Genomic DNA, 24,209 nt, shown 5'->3' with positions numbered 1-24,209 from the left:
GATGGCAAAAAGAAAAGATGCTAGATGATTTTTAAAAGAATCATGGCCATTGGTTTGCTTTGAACTTTGATGAGCCTTTTTAGGTTGGCTCTGAGATTTATGTATAACATTTTTAATTCGTCAAAAGTGATATTGATTTACTCACATGGGAATCTGATAACGTGGAGAGGCTTACAAGAGATGCAAGCGATTGGAGTCAATGTTCTTGTAACCTGGTCTGACTGATTTAAAAATTTTATGACTTTTAAAACAATATTTTATCAATTCGAATTTCTTTGTCTGATTAATGAAGAATGATTTCAATCAAATAGACAAACTGGGAATTTATGACTTGTCACACATAGGGTGTGGGCACAGCATAGTGTGTGGGCACAGGTTACGACATGCATTAGGGTATGCATAAGTGAGAAAATAAGGAGCAAGTGAGGGTGTCACTAGCTCGAATGGAACTCCTCAGTCCTCAGCATGTAGCTGAGTGGAAGCACAGCTGTCTGGAACTGCAGAAGCATGGCTATCTGGCAGGGAGGAAGTGTGTCTGTCCTGAGGTTTGGCTGAGCAGAGTATTGTTCGATTTAGAGGTTTGAGACATCGTTGGTGGGGACGCGATAAAGCCCACAAGGTTGAGAATCACATGTTGCTAAACCTAATTGTTCAAGTTTCGTTGGAAATCAGGAGAATCCAAATTGTTTGTTATTTGCAAGAATTGAATTTGGCAATTTAAAAAAAATTTTGCTCAAAATAAGAAAGAGCAAGAGAAGGCATATACTACATTGTAAAGAGGATAATTTTGTACAGGATTGAGAAAACTGAATGAAGAACCAAATCAAAGGTTGACACACAATCGTCTACCACCTTATCAAGGAAATCTGGATATTGGAGACCAATATCCCTAAGGGGGGGATAGTGATGTAGGCTAGCCCTACGTGGATATCATGTGAGCACGGTTGTTAAGGTGACTGTTTTAGCAACGAACGTTTACAAGTAAATAACTAGTTGAAGTTAGAGTTTTATAAGAGATGTTAGAAGATGATGTTGTATTTTCATTTTTATCTTGTTCGTAAATGTAAACTTTTAATGAAAAAGTGTCAATTAAAAAAGCACATTTACAACAATATTATCTCGTTTATTATCAATGCAAGCTTCAGGTGTTTGGTTAATTCAGTGAACTGAAGCTAGCTAGCAGTTGGAAATGGAACAGCAGCCGCACCGACCGACAAGGCAATAGATCATTTCCAGGTATTGTAATAATGCATGCAGAATTGTAATTGCACTAGCATGATTCTTATAATGAAAAATATCAGAAATCACAGTACCTATTCAAATAGAGTTTTTCATCGTTTGTTTTCGTTTAATGTTAGATTCTCTCCAAACTGTCAATATTGATTGAATGATAAGCATTTCTGTTAGAATAAGCGAAGCTGACAGTTTATAGTGGATATATATTTTCTAACTATATTTCCTTATTTTCTAATACTATTTTATGTTTGCTTTCAATAAAACATTGTTAACATTTTGGAAAAAACTAATTTTAGCAAATTTTAGTTCTCGATTCTGTACATTTTTATTTGACCGTCATAATAAAAATTTACAATTTGAATTAATGTATTGAAAATATGTTATTTCTTAATTTTTTGCAGGTGCAAGCGCTGTATGATTTTACTGGTGAACCGGGATCTTCGGAGCTGACGATAGAGACAGGGGAAATTCTTACTGTTACAAGAAAAGATGTTGGTGAAGGATGGTGGGAGGGTATCAATAAACAAGGCAAAACTGGATTATTCCCAGAAGCATATGTTCAGGTTGGTTTTAATTTTATTAAAATGTCATTATATATGTGTTCAGTTTAAATTTCATTGACCTTGAACACTCAAGCTTCATCTACAAATTAGAAATCTTTTGAGTCATATTTCAATTCAATTTTTAATTTATTTTTTATTCACGTATCATACAATTTTAACAACACAATTACAATTATAAAATGAATATTAGAACCTACATAGACTTTTACGTCCGTGTGTGGGAGCAGTTCTTAAGATTAGTTGTGTTACAATAAAAAATATTGGGCTATAAGTATAAGATACATAGCCTACGGTAAATGAAATAAAAATAGATTATATTTAATATATTTTTAGGATTAATTATATTAAAAAAAATCAATTTGAATTTGAGAAGGAAGAAAAGATAGATCCATTGGAAGAAAATTAGACAATCGGCTTGTAATAATACCTATTTTTATAATTTATTAATAATTATTATTTTCATCACACCAGTACAGCCGGAATCGCTTTTTGCAAAATGTATTTGGTAAGAAAAACAGATTCCTTCAAACAACTTCCTTCTCAAATTCAAATTCAAACATAAGGTGATTTGATTAAATTCTCTGCATCCTACCATCCAACATACATTAACCATTCAGAAATTCTGTGCTTTAACACTACAGTGACTCGGCCCGCCCCAGCCTCAACTATTTCTGGAGGAAGGTTTCTATACAGCCATTGCGAAATGTAAAATGAATTGTGCCTTTGCAAACTGATACTAATGGTAGGATTAAATAAACGTGACATTGTTTGGTTTCTGGTTAGATGACTGTGTTGAATCTCTCTGAAAAAAGTGTCCTTATTATTGAAAATGTAAATTACTAAAGTTTTTATGTAAATCTGCCTAACATTCATTACTGGAAATATATTAAATAGTAGATTGGTGGGAAAACGCTGGTTTTTTGTAATATGGTTTTAATTATCAACCTCTGGGCGACCGACAGAGGCTCCAAGACCGCCAATGACGCACCTCCCCACGCCAGAATGCCATACTGCAGCAAAGACTGCACATACGCAAAGTACACTGTCCTGCAGCGATCTACAGTAAGCACTTGGCCCAGCCGTGAGAAGGCATAGATTAATTTTCTCAAACGGTTCTTCAGCCCTTGTACATGAGGAACCCAGCTTAATTTACTATCCAGGATGACTCCTAAATATTTATAATGAACAACCCGTTCAATTATGCCACAGCCGCAGGCCTCCGACTGAGGATCAGAGGTGTGCATCCTTAACACATAGCGATCACAGTCAATATCTTGTCGACCAATAAATGGAAGATGTTTGGTTTTTTCAATATTAACTGTAAGAGAGTTATGGTCAAACCAATTTCTAATTTTGGCAAGGTCATGGGATGCGTGCTTGTATGCCTCACCCCACGTGCAGCCCTCAGATACCACAGCCGTATCATCCGCAAACAAGAACAGTTTCCCTTTAATTTTCAATTTGCTTATATTATTAATATAAATCAAGAACAATAGAGGGCCCAATGTACTGCCTTGGACTACTCCGTACTCTATTGGTAATAGTTTGCTAAGAGATCCATTGATTGAGACAATTTGTGAGCGATTCCCTAGACAACTAGTGAACCACTCAAATTCTCCATTTCTCACTCCTATTGTTTCTAGTTTTTTGTAAAGCTTTGTCCTATCAATCGCATCAAAAGCTTTTGCTATATCTAAAAATGTAATCAAAACCTTCTTCTTATTTCCTAATTTTGTAGCTATCTCTTTGGTTAGGTCAAACAAAGCATCTGAGGTGCTTTTGTTGGTAATGAATCCATATTGTTCGTCTGCAATAATATTTTCCCTAACAAGGTATCTTGTGAGCTGAACTTTAACACATTTTTCTATTATTTTACTAACAACTGTAAGAAGAGAGATTGGCCTATAATTGCTTATTGTTGACTTTGGTCCTGCTTTGTAGATAGGGATAATTTTTGCTGTTTTTAATGATGTTGGAAATTTTCCTGTATTGATACTCAGGTTTATGATGTGCATTAAGGGTTGTTGTATTTCATTAAAGTTATTTTTAATCATTTTAGTAGGTATACTATCTAACCCGGGTGATGAGTTTCCCCTAATACTGTTTATAACACCATAAAGTTCTTCTGGACTGATCGGCTGTAGGTTGAATACAGACTGAGTAGCATGATCAGCATCATCCACCTCGGCAGGTCCTACTGGGTTCAGAGCCTCCGTCAGTTGTTCTCCCACAGAGGAGAAATATTCGTTAAAAGAATCGCTCAAAGTTTCGAGCGCATATTGAAATCTATGTTGTTAGAAATCTATGAGTGATAAGCTATATTGTAATTATCAAGTGTTAATATTGATTTATTGAGATTTTTGTAAGGACCCGTTTCTATTACCCAAGTTTCCTGAGATAGATCCAACTGTTTGTGGCCTAGCACATGGAAACAGCCAAAGCACTACTCTGCTGCAAATTCATAGTAAAAAGTGTCTCAAGAGATTCGCTGAGAAATTTATTCTGCATATTGAGTTATTTGTCAGTTTATTTTCAACAAAAAATAATGTTGAAAAGGAATTCTAGAATATTAGTTATACAAATGTGGATATTCTATAATCATGGAGAACAATCTTCTTAATAAGTAGTGATGTAAAATACCCGCATATTTAAAACTTGGGGTAAATACCCAAGTGTGAAAAATACCCACGTGAAAACGCAAAATTCATGAATACCCGGATATCTATGGAAGCATTGATGTTCATACTCCAAAGTTCATACTTTATTATTGTCATTGTATGATACATCGGCATAGTCTAAGGTATTTATAATTATAAGAACCCATTTTCCTCTTCTTTCAATGACTTTATAATTTTTTTTCAAATATATCAGTACCGTACTCAAAGTTTGTTAATGAATAGGATTTTTTACAAGAATAAGCTGAGTAAATAAGAGTAGGCTAATTCTATAGAAGTTTTATGTATATATTTCTAGTTCTACTTCAAACTATACTAAATTATGAATTATTAGAAAATCAAAACATTAAAAACTTGCTATTCTAATTTAAAATGAAGCAAAAATAAATAAGATGAATTCTTAGGCAAAGTTTGTAAATAATAAGGATTTTTTTGTGTCAAGAAGAAACTAGGTAAATTAGTGCAATTCTATAGAAGTTTAATGTTATGTATGAGAAATTGTAATTAATCTTGAATCATATATAAATTTAAGATTATGAATAAGATTAAATTTAAATTTAAGATTATAAATTTTGTTTTCAATTTGAAAACAATCTTGAAATCTTACTTAGATTGATGAATATTCTACGTTTATAATTATCAATATAGTTTAAAATAATCATTATTTATAAACCTTTATCATTGGGTTTGGGACAGACAACGTACTGTACAACAATTCAGTACTGTACTGTATCTATTTTAAGAAACCAAGTTAAATCATCCAAATAATGTCCAAAACAAGGTCATTTGCAAGGTTTCAGGCTATGAATTATTCTTTGCTTTGAAATGTTACAAAATATAGTATATTTATATTTTCAAAATATAATGTTTCTAGAGCAGCTGTGTTAGTTGTGATGGTGAAATTTGACAATTGAATAATAGGAATGAGAAATGGTAAATCAGTGTTGATAAACAGTGGTTATACTATTAACTATGGTTGAAAATTTCCTCTCTTCTTACATTCATTATGAATGTAGAGAGCAACTTGAATCATAATAGAAACAGTTCATGCAATAAATATTTCAAAACGATCAAAGCTTTTCTTTGATAAATTTTGAAAAGATTCTTGCATATCGAATGAAAATTGAAATTCTTAATTTCATCCACTGTACTTATATCATGTGAATGTATTTACTACTAATAACTGTTATATTATTTCTCTTTATAGGAATTAAAAGTATCTAGCAATCAACCACCAGCAATTCCCCCACCACCATTACCGGAAGGCAATGATTGGGGAAACACTCAACCTTCGGAATTTCAGGCAAGTGGTTTTCAAGATTCAGATTTCTATTTTATTGTCCGTTTTTAAATCTCTTGAAGGTATCGTTCACCGCTCAGGTCATTCAATAGTGTAGTAAGCTCTTATTACCTTATCACTAGCTAGGGTGTTTGCGCATGTAGATAATGTAATCCATTTTTTTTATTCAATAGCAATACATTATCAATACACAAACATGATTAGAATATGAATAATAGAACACCAATAGACTATAATATAGACTGTGTGAGGGAGCAGTTCTTGAGTTATTATGTGTGAAAATATGCATGAGATGTACTTTAAATATAATGTGTTTCAAGATGAAAAACATTTGTACCATCAGACATGAAGAGTTTATTAGCCAGAATTATAATTTCTCTATCAAGCTAAAACATATCTTTATACTTATGACATATAACATTTACATTATAGATAACTTATAATACATGGCGTTCATTATTTCGTGTACATCAAAATAAACATGTCTGTGAAAAGTGGGGTTTTCATATTCGGTGTGTGGCTACCGCAAGATTGCATCACTGTTTATTTATGAAAAACGAATAAAGTCATCTAATGTGTACAGGTTACAACAGGCCTGCATCATGTAACTATAATGTAAGCAAAGAACAACGAATGTTCTTTCTTGAATAGTATTTTACCAGTATACAACGTCTCCCGATTTTTTCCTGTGGGGTTATCTCTAAGGGTTTAATAAATAGGTTTTAAGGTTAAAATACCTGTGCGCAGAGGCTGCATGTAAAAAAATATTTTTAAATTATATTTTATATATAAAAAAAATTAACAGTTATAATGAATAAATGAATAAAACATAGATGTATATAAGACATTCAAATCTCTCAACCAATGGATTATTCCTAGATTTATGAAATAAAATTTCAGTTTCCCATAAGAAAAGAGCCAAATTGACTCATTTTATTTTATAAACTGTGAGTTGCTGGGTCATACGATCTCCTTCAAACAAAAAAGGAATTAGAGATTAATTCTTTGACAGTCAAAAATGTAATAGAAATAATTGATATCTTAATTAGAAATACCAGTGAAATGAAGTATTCAAAGTATTAACAAAATACAATGTACTTCCTTTCCAAAGCTCTTTGCTCGAAGTTCACCACTTGTGCGAGAGATCGCACCACTGAAGGATAGTCTGATACAGGTATATTGATTGCACTCCCTAAATAAATAAATAAATAAATATATATATATATATATATATATATATATATATATATATATATATACAGGGTGTCCCAGATAAGGTGTAAACCCCGGCTACCATAGATTCTACATGCAATTTGCAACAAAAAATGTTCAGTAAAATTTTCTCCTATCGACCTTCGTTTTTGAGATATATCGATTTTTCAATATTTTTCAAGTAGGCGTACTTCCAGTCATTAAATCGTCAATATCTCAAGAACCATTGGTTTTAAGTGAATTTTGAGGACATCGTTGAAAAGAGGACAAAATTACACATTGATTTGATGTATAAAACATGCCAAAGTCGATTATTGAGAAGTATTTTTTAGCGGTCAAAGTTGAAAAAGAGTGATTTTTGAAGTTTTTTTGAAAACTTCAGACACATTTTTCTCGATTTTTTTCCAGGGTACGAAATAATTTTCATAGCGCAAAAACTTCCTTTTTTGATTATCTTTCGAATGAGACCAAATACAGGTGTCTAGCTCAAATCCTCGAATCAGAATTTCAGTTTAAATTCGATTTTTCAATTAAAAACGAGACTTATCTTGTTTGAGTGTGAATAATTGTCTACGATTTGATAGCTTTGTGTCGAGTGATTGAGGGCGTAAAAATACTTTTTCTATAAGAAATTTGGCTGAGAAGTTCAATGAAACTGGTTAGAAGTTCGTATCTGCAATTGTTATTGAGATACAAGTTGAAAAAAGTTCAAAGTCGAGTTGAAATCTAAACTTTTCAAACAGTTTTTTCTTGATTTTTTTTCACGGTAACAATATTTTTACAATAATGAAAAAACTTTGCCATTTTATAAACTATCGAATGAGTATAAATTTTCCAGAAAAATTTCAAAACTAGAGTGTTAAAAAATGAAAATTTTCAAGAAGAGCACCCTAAAGACATCTTTTCGTTGTTTTAAATTCATACCATTGAGATTCAATTGAGTGAGAAGAAAAAATCAATCTGTTATATTAATCAGCTGCTCTGATAGAATAAAACGTTTTTCTAATGCTCACCCAACAATAGAGACAATTCTCGCAGTCATTGTATGAAAAGTAAGCACGTTACAGTCGGTCGATAATGATGTCTTTCCAGTCAATAGTCCAGTTTCCCAATTAGCATTCGATGACGTCAGAACGAGGCCCAACGAAGTCAGACGGGCAAGTGGGAGTATCTTGCAACGTAGTAGAAGGTGCAGAGAGAATATTGGAGGATATTTTGAATTTCGTTGAATAAAGTATATCAATTTTATTTAATCAATGGACAATGATTATTCATATGGACTATATCCACAATACTTCCAATTGATGTTAATCAATTAACACAAAACAGGTAGGTCTATCATTAGGCCACAGAGAATACTACATGACATGATAATTATTATACTCAGGTATTTTTTATGGAAAATAAATGGATTTGATTTGATGCATTATAGTGGATAGAAAATATTCATTAGAGGATGAACTTTGTCACAGACTTAACACATGTTTTACCTAGGAATCACCAAGAAAGCTGTTTCTGAGGTGCTCTTCTAAAAAATTTTCATTTTTAAACACTCTAGTTTTGAAATTTTCCTGGAAAATTTATACTCATTCGATAGTTTATAAAATGGCAAAGCTTTTTCATTATTGGAAAAATAATATTGTTACTGTGAAAACCTTAGTATACAATACTCCGATTGATACAATGAAGAACTCCGATTAAGAATTTTGAACGGAATAGGAATGATAATTAAAGCAGACTCCTGGAATATTTGAACAGGTCCGACAATAATTGATGAGAAGACCTCTGAACATATGCATTAAGAACAACGGAGGTCACTTCGATCATCATCTTTAGTCTTTTGGTATAAGTTTAATGTCATTTAGATAATATGTTACTTTCATATAGGAATCAAACTTTTCATAAAAAACCGAATATTTTATTTGCAATCAGCTAAAACCTATGAGTTATTAGTTCTCTCCTCATAGAACAGCAAATTTTTGTGGTGTAATGTACTACATAAGAATACATTTTATTCAACTATTATTTAAATTTAGTTTTCACAGCTTACATAATTCTTTTCAGAATTAAATTCTCTACAATTGTTATTTCAAAAAATTATATGTTTACTGGTCATTAAAGAAAGTTATTGTGCATGAAACGTAGAAGTCTGTGTTTTTCTACGTAGATTTCTTGCATATTTTAACTTTTTTCTCATAAACTACTCATACTACAGCTTCCAGACTAGTTTTATTCAATTTTTCAGATATTTTTCCATATGAATCCACCATACATTTTTTAAAAACTAGTCCCCAAACAATTTAGCATCGGTGTATTTCACCAGAGGAAATGAATTCCGGGCGTAATCTTTCACCCTGTATAGCTCGCTAATGAAGCGTTTATGGATATATGTTTATAAGAACATTTTTTCTTATTTTCACCTCTACTATCACGTATTGAATTATTTTACCATAATCATGAATCACCCTATATATATATATATATAATATATATATATATATATATATATATATATATATATATAACCATTGAATAGCGGGATGTCAGATCTATGGAGACAGCAGAAGAAAAGGCATTCTTCCACTATTGTCTATTATTAGTAGCATTCCTCTACGGATAAGAACAGTCAAGAGTTTTGGTTTGTCAATATTCCTAGAAAGGTGACGATGATTCTACAAAATTAGTCTTCATATTTTTTTACGAGAGTGCGGTATTACTTACTCTCGTTGGCTAAGTTATTTATATTTGACTCCCAAGTACTGTGTATATGTCTTATAAAGTGAGAGAATCGCCTAACATGGAGAAACCCAGTAATAAAGTATCCTACTGTTCCCACAAAAAATCACCAGTAGGTACCCTTCTACTTCCTTTGATGTTACGACCGTTTTTGGCTAATCATGTCATTATAAAGTGTCAATATGAGCTATAAGGAAATAAACTAAGGTTTCAATTTCAATTTCAATTTCAATTTATTTTCCTTTACACACATACATAAAATACAAGTAATATTAAATTACAACAAAAATAAACAACTAGCAAAATTAGTACAAAAAAAACAAAAATGTCCGTACAAGATGCTAATTCAGAATTTGGTGTAAAGGGGTGGGATTGAAGCTCTTCCAACTATGGTTACCCATGTACTAGGAAGGCTTTCAATCCTTGAGAGGGAAAATAAAGGATTAGGAAAAAAGGTGAGGTGGGATGATAGGATAGTTAATTTAATAAAGAAAAATAAATAAAAAGGTCCACACTAGATTGGTAAGTGAGCACACAAAAACACTAAGTTCCTCTTTTACTTTGTTTAATTTACAGGTAGAAAAAATAGTTCGTTTTAATCCAAATACTAATATCATGTTTTATTTTTTTAGTCAATTTCGCGCAGCAGATATATTCTTCAGGAATTTTATTTATCAATTTAGTGCTTAAATATATAAGTTGTCTTCTGATTGTTTCAATGTTTGTATTGTACATAAGATACTTATTTGAGGAGGGTCTCAGATTCTACAGGTTATTGATTGTGTTATTTGTGCAAGGAAAATTAGCTTTATGTTTGATTATATATTTCGCTACATTTATTACGTACAACTGCCTAACTGTTAACACATTAAACTCTTTGAAAGTCAAGTCGGTTGGGTAAAGTCTGGGTTTATTTAAAATTGTTTTGATTATTGATTTTTGAATTATGAAAAGCTCTTCTAAGTGAGAATTATAACAGCCCCCCCATACGGATATACCATACTGAATTATGGACTGGACCAGTGCAAAGTAAACCATTTTTAGATGTTTTGAGTTCAGAATTTTTTTTGCTTCGTAGAATTTATAGGATAGATATCTCATTACTAAGGTAATGTAGGTTTACTCGGGTAATCAAGGTTTACTTTCTAATACTAATAATTCATTTTGACACTTGATTAGCCGAAAACGGTAAAAAATAAAAGTGTACTAGTGATTCAATGTAATAATTATAAAGCTATCAAGTAACTCTGTAGAAGTAAAAGAAAAGTCTTATAATTATATGTAGGATCATTTTTACAGTTTTGTTGATTTCTTGATCCATTCTCGAACAATAACAATTAAAATTCATTCATGGTACCTATAATATAGGTACCATGAATGAATTTATATATTTATATATATATATATATATATTATATATATATATATATATATATATATATATATATATAATTTATATATATTATATATTTTTCAAAATCCAATTGAACTTAGCAATCGTAAAAGTATAATGAGGTCATTGCATTAATCTCTGACTCGCTTTCAGGTTTATTTAACACTAGCTGGCCCGGCGAACTTCGTAACGCCAAACAGTTAATACATCTCATGACAAACTTTAGCTGGATGCACACCTGAGGAGGCGCGATGCGGCATTTTGCATCCAGATGCTTCTTGCTTATTTGTTTGAATGGAAGAACTCACACACACTGATTCGGACATGGCGTGGAACAGTGTGATAAAGCAATCTCCATAAGATCAACTTTGTATCACCAAGCCGCGCCTCCTCAGGTGTGCTTAGTCTTCGCTTAATCTGATGAACTATATTTTTATGAAAATTATCCATCAATCAGAATTTTATATCTCAATAAGGACTTCCTATGTGCTAGTTGTACATCATTTTGTATTTTTAGATATAGTTGAATGCACCTTGCTGGGGAATTGAATGGTATATCTCCTTGCTGCTGATTTTCCCGTGCATATTCTAAATTTACAGCATTCCGAGTTCTACGACCCAAGTTTGGACGTCGTTCGCACCGCGGCATTATTTCATTTTATTTATTCATAGACAATAGATACAATGCAGGTAAAAACAACATGCATTCGCCCAAAACTGCTTTAAACCTTAATTTGGAATACACGTTCTAGAGGTTATGTAAATAATAACTTAATTCACACACTGTTTTGAGTCCAAAAAATGTATGTATTACAATAATTTTGGATTTATCAGATTAATTAATTTCAAAATACAAAACCAAACCAAAATCTTCCTTCACAATCACAAAAAATATTAAAAATTTCACTTAAATCCACAAATTATACTCATGTTAAAATTCTAAACAGGTTAAAATTATTATTAGAATTAAAATTTTGTGAATCAGTAAAAAGAAAGAAAATAGAAAAATAGATCTACCGACGGCTGTTGGATGACGCGATGATTATAACAGCTGATTTTTATTTCTGTGTGAGGCTAGCTCACAAATCTTCTCCCATAAGGATTACATGTAAACTTTGAAGGACCGTAGGAAAGAGTCCTGAAGTTGGATTATAAATTTGATTGGCCATAAAACTGGTCCTAAACATAACGAACACAACTAAAAAAATAATCAAATTCGGTGCATACAAAGAAAAAGTTATTGAACGTCAAAATTTGAGGCTCGATTTTTATTTATATAGATAATAGTACGTTTCGAGGGAAAAAATTGAGAACAAAAAAATTGAAACTTCTTCAGGACTCAAACCTAGTATCTTTCGCTTTGTAGCCGAGCTCTTTACCCTTACGCCACGAGTGCTATTGTAATGGATTGTCTTGTAGCAACCTTATAGCCTCCATCACATTATCCTTTTTCTTACTGGAACAGTTTGTGTCATCCCGTAGCCTACCTATATATCTACCTATTATCATTTCAGTGATAGAATGAAAATAAATGTGGCATATTTCATTTAAAAAAGATTCAATTGGTTTCTGTCTGATGATTCATAACGATATCCATTAATTTCTGCATCTATTTATGAAGTGATACAAATAAATTGCAGAAAATGCCGGCAATATTCAAATATGCTGTTAAATTTTGGATTGCAATTAAATTCGCCCCCAAAATAGCTAGAAAATGATTATTTATAGCACTTTGTTCAAAGTAATCCGACACGTATTATTTAAAATGTTTGTTCAAAAAGCTGAATAATATAGCTCTTCAATTGGGTTCAACAAATTTTCGTTTCTGATACACGGATCTCAGTAGGCTACATAGGGTACCGTACCTAACCTTCATCATACTTGAAAACATCTCTTATGTTAAGAAAAAGTTGTCAATATTTCACCGATTTAGGAATTTGTCAGCGAAATAATATAGTATGTTGGCTATATTATTGTATTGATTTCATTTAAAATCAAAACTCACATAATTTAACTCACCGATCGTACCGGCGGCGGTAGTGTTGTATGGTAGATGATTTTTAGTGTTTAATGTCGTATTTAAAGATGACAAAAACAGCTTTTCGAAAATTTGAAAGATTGAGAATCAATAAAATGTTGATATTCAAAACTTAACAACTCACAATAATATAATATTATCACAATCGCTATAAGCTGCCAGAATTTGTATCAAAACTCCGGTATCGAAACATGAGCTTCTTGTATCGAAACACATATTGTAACACATTCTTACCAGCGTATCAATTTCTCTATGAGCTTCCTTTATACAGACACATCTACAACAATGTAGGTATGCCGTATGATGTTCAATGAATCAAATTTAAACATTAATTCTGAAAAATCTAGAAACAAAATTGAAATTTTGGCTTCGAGGTGCACGATTTTGATACTTTTAGAATCTATGTTCAAAATCTGGAGATCTAAATCATTCCCATTTTTCCGGTATGCAATCCACAAGTTGACATGTTTTGATGCGAACAAACGAACAAACACAACCCTACTCTCTCTTATTATATAGATTTTGTGGTAGCAATGCAATTGGATGTTATACTTATACTCTGATTTATAATAATAAATTATAAGTATTAGAATAAATTCTAGTTTTGTATTCAAGAATGAATATTCAAGAAATTGTTCGGTTGAAGTATCAACTTACAATCAATATTCGTCAAATTTTTGGTAGTCAAATTCAGATTTGCAATAACTTTTTTTAGCTTTTCTTCAAACCACTAGCCAATAACGTTACCAAATCAAACTTGTAATAACTATTTTCTTATTTAATTAGTCAGGTTTTTCCAAGTCTGGTCATGAGAAAGGAACCAGAAACTAGTTATTCATCAGCTCTACCATAGTGGGAGAGGGTGAAACACACCTCAATGGAAATAGCGGAATGACAGGTGTATACCGCTATACTTCCTGGAAGATATAATATCGGTAGAAAAGACAACATTCCTGCACTATTGTCTATTATTTGAAGCAATCCTCTATGCGAGAAGGACAGTCCTAAGTTTTGGTTTCACAATATTGCCAGAAACGTGAGTGACGAAGGCTCTACAAAATCGGCCCTAATTTTTTTTTTACGCGAGTGCGATATTACTTCTTCGTGTCGGGTGAATTATTTTATAATTCGTACGAGAGTTTGGTGTATGTGCACATTGAACCACTAGTTTCCTTTTATTGTCTTTGAATGTGACGACCAGTTTCAGCTTATTATGTCATTATCAAGTGTCAAAATGAATTATCCATTTATTACAAAAACAAGGAAGACTGCAGGCTATTTACTTATAAGGAAGTAAATACTATGGTTTACTAAAGTGACTAGGGTTGACTTCCTAATCATAACAATATTCATTTTGACACTTGACAATGTCGTGATAGCTGAAACCGGTCAAGAGAATAGATGGGTAGGCCTACTAGTGATTCAATAAAGCTTCAAGTATCCCTGTAGAAATAAATGAAAAATATGGAACAACCATTTCGTTTAACAATCAAATTCTGATTAAATAAGTTTAAAACGGGGATGGAATGTGAATTTCTTCATGTAATAATACATCGCAATCATATTATAGAAAATTGTCATAAATCGAAAAAAACTTTTCAAAATGGAAATCGAGCAACAGTTCAATAGAAACTTCAAAGTCAATTATTTTCCCCTGATACCGACAAAGATAAGTAACAACATACTAGACTTTGGCTAAACCACTGAAGAAAGAGAGAGATGGTGTAAGAGAAATATCAGGTTCCTTTACTACTCACGACAGGTAATAGATAGCAAGATTGTATTTCTATACCTTCCACCGAAAATAGAACATAGCACCATATTATATTCAATTTAATATTAACTGTTAATTTACAAAATCTGTATTGACAACGCCAACAACAAACTGACTTGTTGACTAGCCTATTTCTTTGCCTACGCTCGTTCAATTAGCGTAATTTATTATGTTAGGTCATTTATCAGAGTGATAAAAATGAGTTTCTTTATGAAGTAGAAATACATCTTACAATACCCGAAGAAACAAATACTATCCTCCAATTTAACGTATTTCTTTCAAATAAATTTGGATGTAGGGTCACATAACACTCAATTTAAAAGTTATTCTTATATAATTACTGAAATCCGAATTTCTTCCATGCCCGGAACCCGAAGAAACAAATTTCATATACTAGAACCCCTGCACTATACGAATGCTAATATATTATGTTCGCATTATTCAGCAACATTACATTTCTATTAATACAAAAATGGATCAGACTAGAGCCTATGTCAACCATAAATTAATCATATCATGCCTAATATTATTATTTTTTGATGTTGTTCACTTGTGAACATTGTAATGGGAAGACATTACATGTTTGAAAGTCTATGGTGTATAAGTTTGTAATGCTTTATACAAATTCTGCGGTTTAATCGTGTATTATATGAAATTGATTAAAATGAAATTGTGTTATCAGTACGTAAGCTTATAGTGTGTTATGATCTAATTTTTTCGAAAAATAATTATTGTTCTATTATACTTATTCAGAGAAGATTTACAGGAGAACTGACTGTTCGAGACGCAGTTTCGATGATTTTCAGCAACCGTTCTTGTAGGATTTTGTTTCTTTCTATAGGGTTAATGATTTATAATTAATTGAATAGTTTTGACCAATTCCTACTTTTACATTCTATTAGTTTATTATATTGTTCATATAATGTACTCAATAATTTGATCTGAATGATTTGATTTACTCAATGACTACTACTCATGATTTGTAATATTATTATGATTATGCTTCTGTGCAAGTAGGTCTAAACTAATCAACTTGCATTCAAAAATAAAAGGAACCCAATCTATATTGATAATTTTTTTCATTTAAATTACTTTATATAAATAAATTTTCAACCAAATTTCAATCTAAAAATTGAAGTTTATTTACCTTTCTAAAACCTTACAAGTATAGTTAGTTACTGTTGATGTTTGCAATTTTTCCTACTGATACTTTTGAAAAGTACGGTACCGTAATGTAAGAATTGAGCTTGTGTTTTGTTTCAATAATTGTTGATTCCTCCACAATCAAGTTCAAAAGACAAGATTTTAGAAATATATGAAAATATTTTTTCCAAGAATTTCTATAACATTGGCTTTTTTAAGCAAAGAATAATATACTGTAATACAGTAACCAGTCTAATTCAGTATAGGCCTACGTGATGTTCTCTTGTACGCTTCACTATCAAAACTACTTTCCAAATAGTTTCCAGCATTAGCATTTATATCTATGATGAAAATCTCAAAAATAATAATCTTCATAATGAAAAACAGATGTCAGCAAACGTTTTTCTAACTTTTACAACGTAATCTATATATAAAAGCGAAATGGCACTCACTCACTGACTGACTCACTCGCCGAACTAAAAATCTACCGGTCCAAATACGTTCAAATTTGGTAGGTATGTTCAGTTGGCCATTTAGAGGCGCACTAGGAACGGATTTGGAAAAATTTCCAAAGATACTCCCAATATGTGCGTTTTTCCAGCGTTTTTTAGCGTTTTCTCAGCTTTATCGAGAACAAATGAACAGAAAATGTTCAAATTTAGTATAGAAGCTCAGCTAGGGTGTAATAATGTTGTGTTGTAAGGAATTTGAAATAACGCCAAAGATACGCTCAAAATCTGCGTTTTTTGCGTTTTCTCAGCTTTATCGAGAACAAATGAACAGAAAATGTTCAAATTTACTACAGAATTTCAGCTGGGGTGTAATAATGTTGTGTTAGAAGGAATTTGAAATAACGCCAAACATACGCCCAAAATTAGCGGTTTTTTGCGTTTGGGTGATTGAATCGAGCGAGGAAGTACTTCGACTTTCTGATGGAATGAAGCATGCTCAAATAAAAATGCAGGCGACCGAAGCGAGCCCACTGATTTCATTTTTGGACGATCCAGGAGACGGAGTTTTGGACGACTGGCTAGACGGATATGGCGAGCGAAGCGAGCCTGACGGCTAGTAACTGAATAAAATTTGTGTATAGTGCCGTGCTACCAATTTTTCCTTAAACGGTTGGAATAGCATTTAACACCTATCAACCTAAGAATAGTTGTCGGCTCCAATAAAATAGATTCTTGATAAACTGTGAATGGATCTATTGCCTATGAATGAGAAATCCAGTTTTCAGAGCAAATTAACTTATAATCTTCAGATGAAAATACACAAAATACAGAAAGAGAAAATATCTTAAGACTAATTATTTCAAGTAACTACGAACTAAAATACTTATCTAGTTTACAGTTGAAACATAGTGGCTATTGGCTTGACTATACAAACAGCAAATTATGCACAAAAATTTATATAAAACTCAATTTAAAACATTAATAAATTCACTTAAACAGACAATAATTCAGAGCACAAAATTACACAAGCAACAGCCAGCCATGTTTTCAGAAGAAGCGCAGAACAGGAAAAATACATAAGTTGCCAGTCACGAAAACAACGCCCTGTTCAATATCGATCTCCACAGACACGTCATCAAAAAATTATAACTTATAAGTTTAGAATTCACATTCTACATCTGTTCTCAATAAAACTTTATTTTAAAATGTTATTTTAAATTTTTATATATATCTCGATTTAAATAAACGATTTATTTAGTAATATGTTAACCCTGCCTCGGTGACACCATGGAACAATGCAACAAACATTTACGATAATAAATTCTCCGTCAAAAAGTTTATCCGTCTATTGATAACTCTGACATTTACTATAAAGTTCCATAAATCTCGAATTGAAGATTCGATTCCAATGTGAGAAGAAAAATGTAATATTACAATAGGGGTAAACTGAACATATAGAAAATTATAGAGAAAGGTTTTCCAAAAATGTTTGAGCAAAAAACGGTAATATATTTTGAATGATTATCAAAATACAAGCGATATAAAAGGACCATGAAACTTTCGGTTGTCATCTTGTTTTCAAGGTGTTTGCAAGTGATTTCGACTTGAGTTCTAGACTTGTTGGTTGCTTTTTGCAGAGACAAACGAATATTCAGAAGAATAGATGATGTATTATGTTCTCTTTGCTTGTTGCTAGTTCTAGACTAGACAGACATTTCAACAATCGATTGTTTACGGCCATCTGCAAACTTGTAGGAATGGTTGATGCCTTTGTATTTGCACTTCTATTCACTCACTCACTTTTTCTCCTAGCGCTCTCGCTTCTCACACTGTACTGTTTTTAGCAGAGAGTATAACATGTTGTGATTCTATCCTCACTGGTTTTTAGCCCTTACCTGGCTAATGGGATGGGCTACCAGAGCTGACTCCGACCGCCTTTTAAGTTTTTATTTCTCGAGTGAAATATTGGAGAAAATAAAAGAAAATTGGCTTAGTTTTTGCTGGCACTATTTAAAATATAATGTCATTTGAAGCTAACCACTCATATATCAGCTTTTTACTTAATTTACTGGTGATAAATTTATGAGGGATTTTATTTATGAATTTTGATAAAATGTATGAAAATTGTTTTCTGAAAATAGATAAATAATAATACTGAGGGTGATGCCCACATAAGCTTTTAGGCTTGTGCATGGGTAATGAGTGTGAGGGATGATGATGTGAGATGACGACTACTTTTTAGGTAATCGGGTCCGACGGCTTATCGTCTCCTCCGAAAGACGGGGTGGCATGTGATTTTGCTATGGTCACAAATTTTTGCACCGGTCGAAATTCGAACTCGGGTTCTCTTGATTATTAGACCTGCGCATTATGACTCTCTAACGAGCCACCCAAATTAGTGCCAGCAACCTGAAAAGTGATGGATGAGGAACGAAGATTATAATATATATGTAGATTCACGCAAATTGCAAAGATCTTTATGTTTGTTTATATAAGTTAAGAAAATTTTAATATACAGCTGCCTTACAGTAAGAACCCTGAATTGAAAAAGATATCACTTGAATAGCGTCTAGGCTTTCGTAGTATGACTTTGATTAGGGTTTTTTAATGACAAAAATTTTATCTATATGATTATTTAAATTTAAGATAAAAAATTGAATAAATGTATGTGTTTGTGAATCAGAACTACGAATCGGTTGACTGGGATGATGAATGGGACGACGACTCGGAGGGGGGAGGATTGCCCCCTTTTGTGCAGCCCATTCCACCCGGCGGCGGTGTACCCTATCAATCCGACAAACATTCAGAAAATAGTATTGCAGGTTTGTATCGATTTTATCAATATAAGTGTATAAGTATATATTAGTAATAGTATTACATTAGTGATAAGTATTAGTATATAGGAATATTTTGTACGTGTGGTTTGAAACTTACTGATATCTTTGAAACAGCAATAGATTGAATTATCCACTCCACTTGTTTTAAAGTGAAAACATCAACTTTCCTGGAATTGCTGTAATATTTTGCATATACTTATGCTAAAAAACTTGAACTTTATCCAGTTACAGGAAATATAAGATAATATAGTCTACTTCTTTGGCACCACACACAGACACACACACACCAATAAATAATGAATACTCATTAATTCAAACTCATGAATTAATATTGATAAATTTCATCTTGTTTCTTATTGAAATATTTTCTTCCCGAACTGAAGGTAGAATTGATAGCATAAGATAGCTAATGCTAAATTTTCTCTATGGTACAGTGTAATCTGTTCAGCGGTAACTGTTTCAAATGTCATTATTCAATATTTGATATTTGAAGCATCCAGTGACCTCCTATTAAATAGTCCAGTCACTATATACATTGGTGCATGCAATTTATATTTAGTTCTGATTTTGTAATATATTATTTGGGTACATAAGAAAAGTCCAGAACCAATTTCTTCATGCAAAATTGCCTTGTGCTAGATACAGGGTGGCCCTAAAACCTCGTATTTTCGGCTCATTATCCAGTTTTAAGCTATTTCTGCCAAATCTCGTAATCGGACAGAAAAGTTTGCTCTCGCTTTTTTTAGATTATAAAATTCTGAATAAAATGAGATCATTCAGAACTCTATCTCCAATGAGTACTGAGTTATGATTTTTCAAAAATGAGTGAAATTTGAAGAAAAAATCAATTTTGATGAACTTTAGTTTTTGATCAACAATATCTTCCGATTAGATGTATAATTCAAAATCCCTCTGGGCGTATTTTTGTGCTCTACATTCTGAAATCAGGTAGAGTGCTCTATCTTATAAAGATTTCCAGGTACACCTGACAACAATGCTCCTTGTATTGTGGAAAACACCTAATCTTCAGCTTCAACCATCATCACCAACTACATTGTCCTCACATTGATATTTCGCACAATGACATAAGTTCATGATATTATGTTATATGAGAATCACCCGTTAGATGCACTTCATTTCAGTATTTCCTAGTGAAGAGGCGCGCTTAAGGACACCTCAAGGATCAACATTTCAAACACTTATAACTTTTGTTACAGTGCTCAGATTTCATCGTATTACACTTCATTCTTCTCGTCCAATACTCATTAAACTCACGTATCGAATAGAAACAACATTTAATTAGCTCTTATTTAATTATCTTCAAATTTTTTTAATTCTAAAATCTTTATATGTTGAGGCAAGGCATTGTAAAGACTGATACCCAAAATCCTAGCCCCTCTAGAGAAAAGAGTAGTTGATGGTCATCTCTAAGATGATGGCGTCTCCTTGTTTCGTAAATGGCCCACTTGTGAACTCTAAATATTTGAATGGATTCTGTAGAGTTCCCCCAGAATGCCACACCATATGATATAAGGGAATGGAACAATGCATACTTGACGCTTTTCAAATTCTGAAAATTCAACAGACCTTTAACACTTTGAATTACGAAAACAGCAGAGTTCAGTCTCCTTCTCAAATAATGGATGTGAGGCCTACAGGATAATCCACTATCAATAATTACTCCTAAAACCTTTATCTCTTCAAAAGATTCATTTTTTGATTCCGAATTTCTGAAAGTACTCGATCTGCTGACCTAAAACTAATCTCTTTTGTTTTCTTATAATTCATACCTAACATATTTGCTCTGAGCCAATTGTCTAGTTCTCCAAGAGCAATCTCGCAATCAGTCTCCATGTTTTGTTTATTTTTACTCTTCACCATGACACTTATATCGTCGGCATACAACACTGAATCAGGAGGAGCGAGATGAGCAGGCAGGTCATTAATATAGATGATAAACAGAGCCGGACCCAACACCGAGCCTTGAGGAACGCCAGATGTTGTTTTCAACCATTGCGAGTAGTGAATTTGATGGAGACCCTCCAACTCGACTCTTTGAAATCTGTCTTTGAAGTAAGAAGAAAACATACTCAGAACGGATCCACCTACTCCATAATATTGCAGCTTATTCAATACAGTCATTCTAATAATTAAGAGTCATTGAAGAAGTAGACCTGTGGTATAACAGTTTGAAACGATTAGCAAATCCATGTCTTTTACATTTTTGCTACCATCAATTTAATAATCAATGCAATCATTTAATAATCATTGAATTCAATGTAACCCTTTCAATACTCCTTTCCATGACACATTGATAGAATAATATTAACAAATATTCTCTTTGTTCACAGGCAAAGATAACAAGGGAACCGTTGGTCGTAAGAATAAATACTCCTTTCCATGACACATTGATAGAATAATATTAACAAATATTCTCTTTGTTCACAGGCAAAGATAACAAGGGAACCGTTGGTCGTAAGAATTTGAACAGATTTTCGACATTCGTCAAGTCTAGTGGTGAAAGTTACATCTTAGGAACAGTAAAATTAAATGTTACTGAAGCAGACAAAGTGTATGTGGTAGGAAGTGAAGATTCTATCACTTGGAACCCCATTCAAGAGCCCTACCTATGTCAGGTTGCGTCGCCTAAGAAAGAAACCAAACTCAAGGGGCTGAAGAGTTATATTGCCTATCAGTTGACACCCACTGTGAGTATACTATGCTTAACTTTCAACTTACGATTCTTACGTATTCATAAACTTCTATTTCTTCCTCTATTTATCCAAGCTATTTTATTCAATCTTTTTCAAGAAAAGTCCGAACTTTTTTCTTAGAGAGTGATGCACAATGTTGTCATGGCTTGTGTGTAGGTAATAAGACGGATGATGATGAGAAATGAGAAAAAACTTGAAGGCCTTTCATGAATCACTATTAACAACGACTTTTTATCAATCGATGGAACTGAACATTGAAGTAGATTTGAAGGTTTGTCGCAATAAAGATATTATTCCATTAGAATATATCCTATTCTGTTGAGCGAGCAATTTCTTTATGTTTGTATGTGAGTTTGTATGTCAGTCTTTATGTCCGACAAAACTCGAAACGGCCTAAACTATTTTGATAAAATATCGAATATAGGTAGTAGGTTCAAGATACAAAAATTCTTTTGGAACCAGTCTTGACTCTAAGAAAACTCGCTGAAGATCCTTAAGAAGGATTTATTCGTCCTTCTTCGATTAGCAGCTGATAGAGTTTTCCATCGTATGTTGTAAACGAGACAGAGTGTGAGCGATTGAAAAAGATTATAATAACTGCTGAGTTACCAAATTTGGCGACTTTATTTGAAATAATCATGATTAGAGAAACATCTGAAAGAATGGGTACAGAGAGCAACCAGGTGACAGGAAACCAACGCAAATTTGAATTGATGTTTTAAAACTTACAGTAGTTGAAAGTGAGGTATAGAAATGCGACTAATTTCTCCAGTTTCTGTTGTGCTGGAATCACAATTTGCTCTTTGTATGTCATAATTTTCAATTCCAAAATCAGCTAATAACTAAACTGAGAAAAAAAGATTTCATCAGCTGTTCCAATTCCCTTTTCAATTCATGACACCTTCACATTACACAAAACAAACCAAATTTGATATCAGTAAATACGAGTAAATAATAAAGTTGTCAATTTTGATGAAAATAAAATTAAGTTACATGTTCATCTATACTTATAAAATTCTTATATCACTGACTGACTCACTCACTCACTCACTGATCACGATTTCTGGAAAACTACTGGATGGATTGCAACAAAACTTGGAATATAGCTTCCTTATACGTCCTAGGAGCTCACCAATAAATCTTTTGGCAATATTTCAACTCTAAGGGTGGTTTTTAAGGGTTTAAAGTTCGTCTTTTAGCATGTATATTCTTCTTCTCCTAATATCTTAATATTATAATAGAAATTTCCATATCATATGTTAATATAGAACTATAATCAAGAGAGAGTACCTCTTCGAAACAGTTGTTAACTGGTAACTAAATTAATAATTTTGTCAGGTAGGCAATTTTTGTCAAGTTGAGATGACTTCATTAGGTTGGCACCAAGTTGAAGAACTAATCAAAATGCATTTATCGAGAACAAATTGATTGGGCACTGCTGCTTCAATCAGAGCTATTCCTGGGAGTATAGATAATTTTTATTTTTCATAAAACAAACTTTTATGACGGGAGCTGCTTCTATCAATTGATCCTATTCTATCAAGATGAATTTTGTTTGTATATCCGACAGATCGCGGAAACTGCTTGAACAATTTCGAGGAAATTTTAATAATTCTATATGATGTAGGGTATTTTTAAAACTTCAGAAGTGTCCATTGTGGAATCTGTTTGCAAAGATTGAGGAAATTCAGCCAAAATTTAACTTGGGCGAAAGAAAGAGGTTATTTATAAAAACGGCCAAATAGCTGCTGTTGCTTTTCCTAATGTAAAAATAACTTCCATAGAAATAAGCGCTTTTCCCATGAATCAATTATTCCCAAACATTTATTGTTTTATCAAAGAAGGTAGCTTTCGATAAAAATATAGGAGAATATGCATAACAGATCGTTGACTGTCAGCATTCCTCATTAATAGCATCAATGTTCCCTATTCAAACAATGCTGACACATTGATGTGAATCTTACTATAATTTGGTTACTTTAGATCAGATGAAGATAATAATGTTAATGATTGCTACTGTTTCAATTTCAATCATGTTTGACATTTTTGCTTTTGATGCCAGCTGTTATTATTATTATGTGAAATAAGCTCTCATTGAATGAAATCATAATCATTGTAATTAATTATACTAAGAAA

General features: G+C 32.3%; 1 protein-coding gene across 2 annotated transcripts in view; it reads left to right on the top strand.

Annotated features, from left to right (window-relative positions):
* Positions 1 to 24,209, top strand: part of LOC111047542 (sorting nexin lst-4) — a 96,235-nt gene that overhangs the window by 5,106 nt on the left and 66,920 nt on the right. For both annotated transcript variants that reach the window (XM_039441566.1, XM_039441567.1), the window contains exons 2-5: positions 1,638 to 1,799; positions 5,682 to 5,777; positions 19,206 to 19,344; positions 21,808 to 22,067. In XM_039441566.1, coding sequence (XP_039297500.1) covers positions 1,638 to 1,799; positions 5,682 to 5,777; positions 19,206 to 19,344; positions 21,808 to 22,067 — 657 coding nt within the window. The remainder of the gene's footprint in view (positions 1 to 1,637; positions 1,800 to 5,681; positions 5,778 to 19,205; positions 19,345 to 21,807; positions 22,068 to 24,209) is intronic.

Source organism: Nilaparvata lugens, chromosome X (assembly GCF_014356525.2).
Source record: "Nilaparvata lugens isolate BPH chromosome X, ASM1435652v1, whole genome shotgun sequence".
Lineage (NCBI taxonomy): Eukaryota > Metazoa > Arthropoda > Insecta > Hemiptera > Delphacidae > Nilaparvata > Nilaparvata lugens.
The sequence above is the reverse complement of the archived record's forward strand: the minus strand, read 5'-3'. Positions and strand labels throughout refer to the sequence as shown.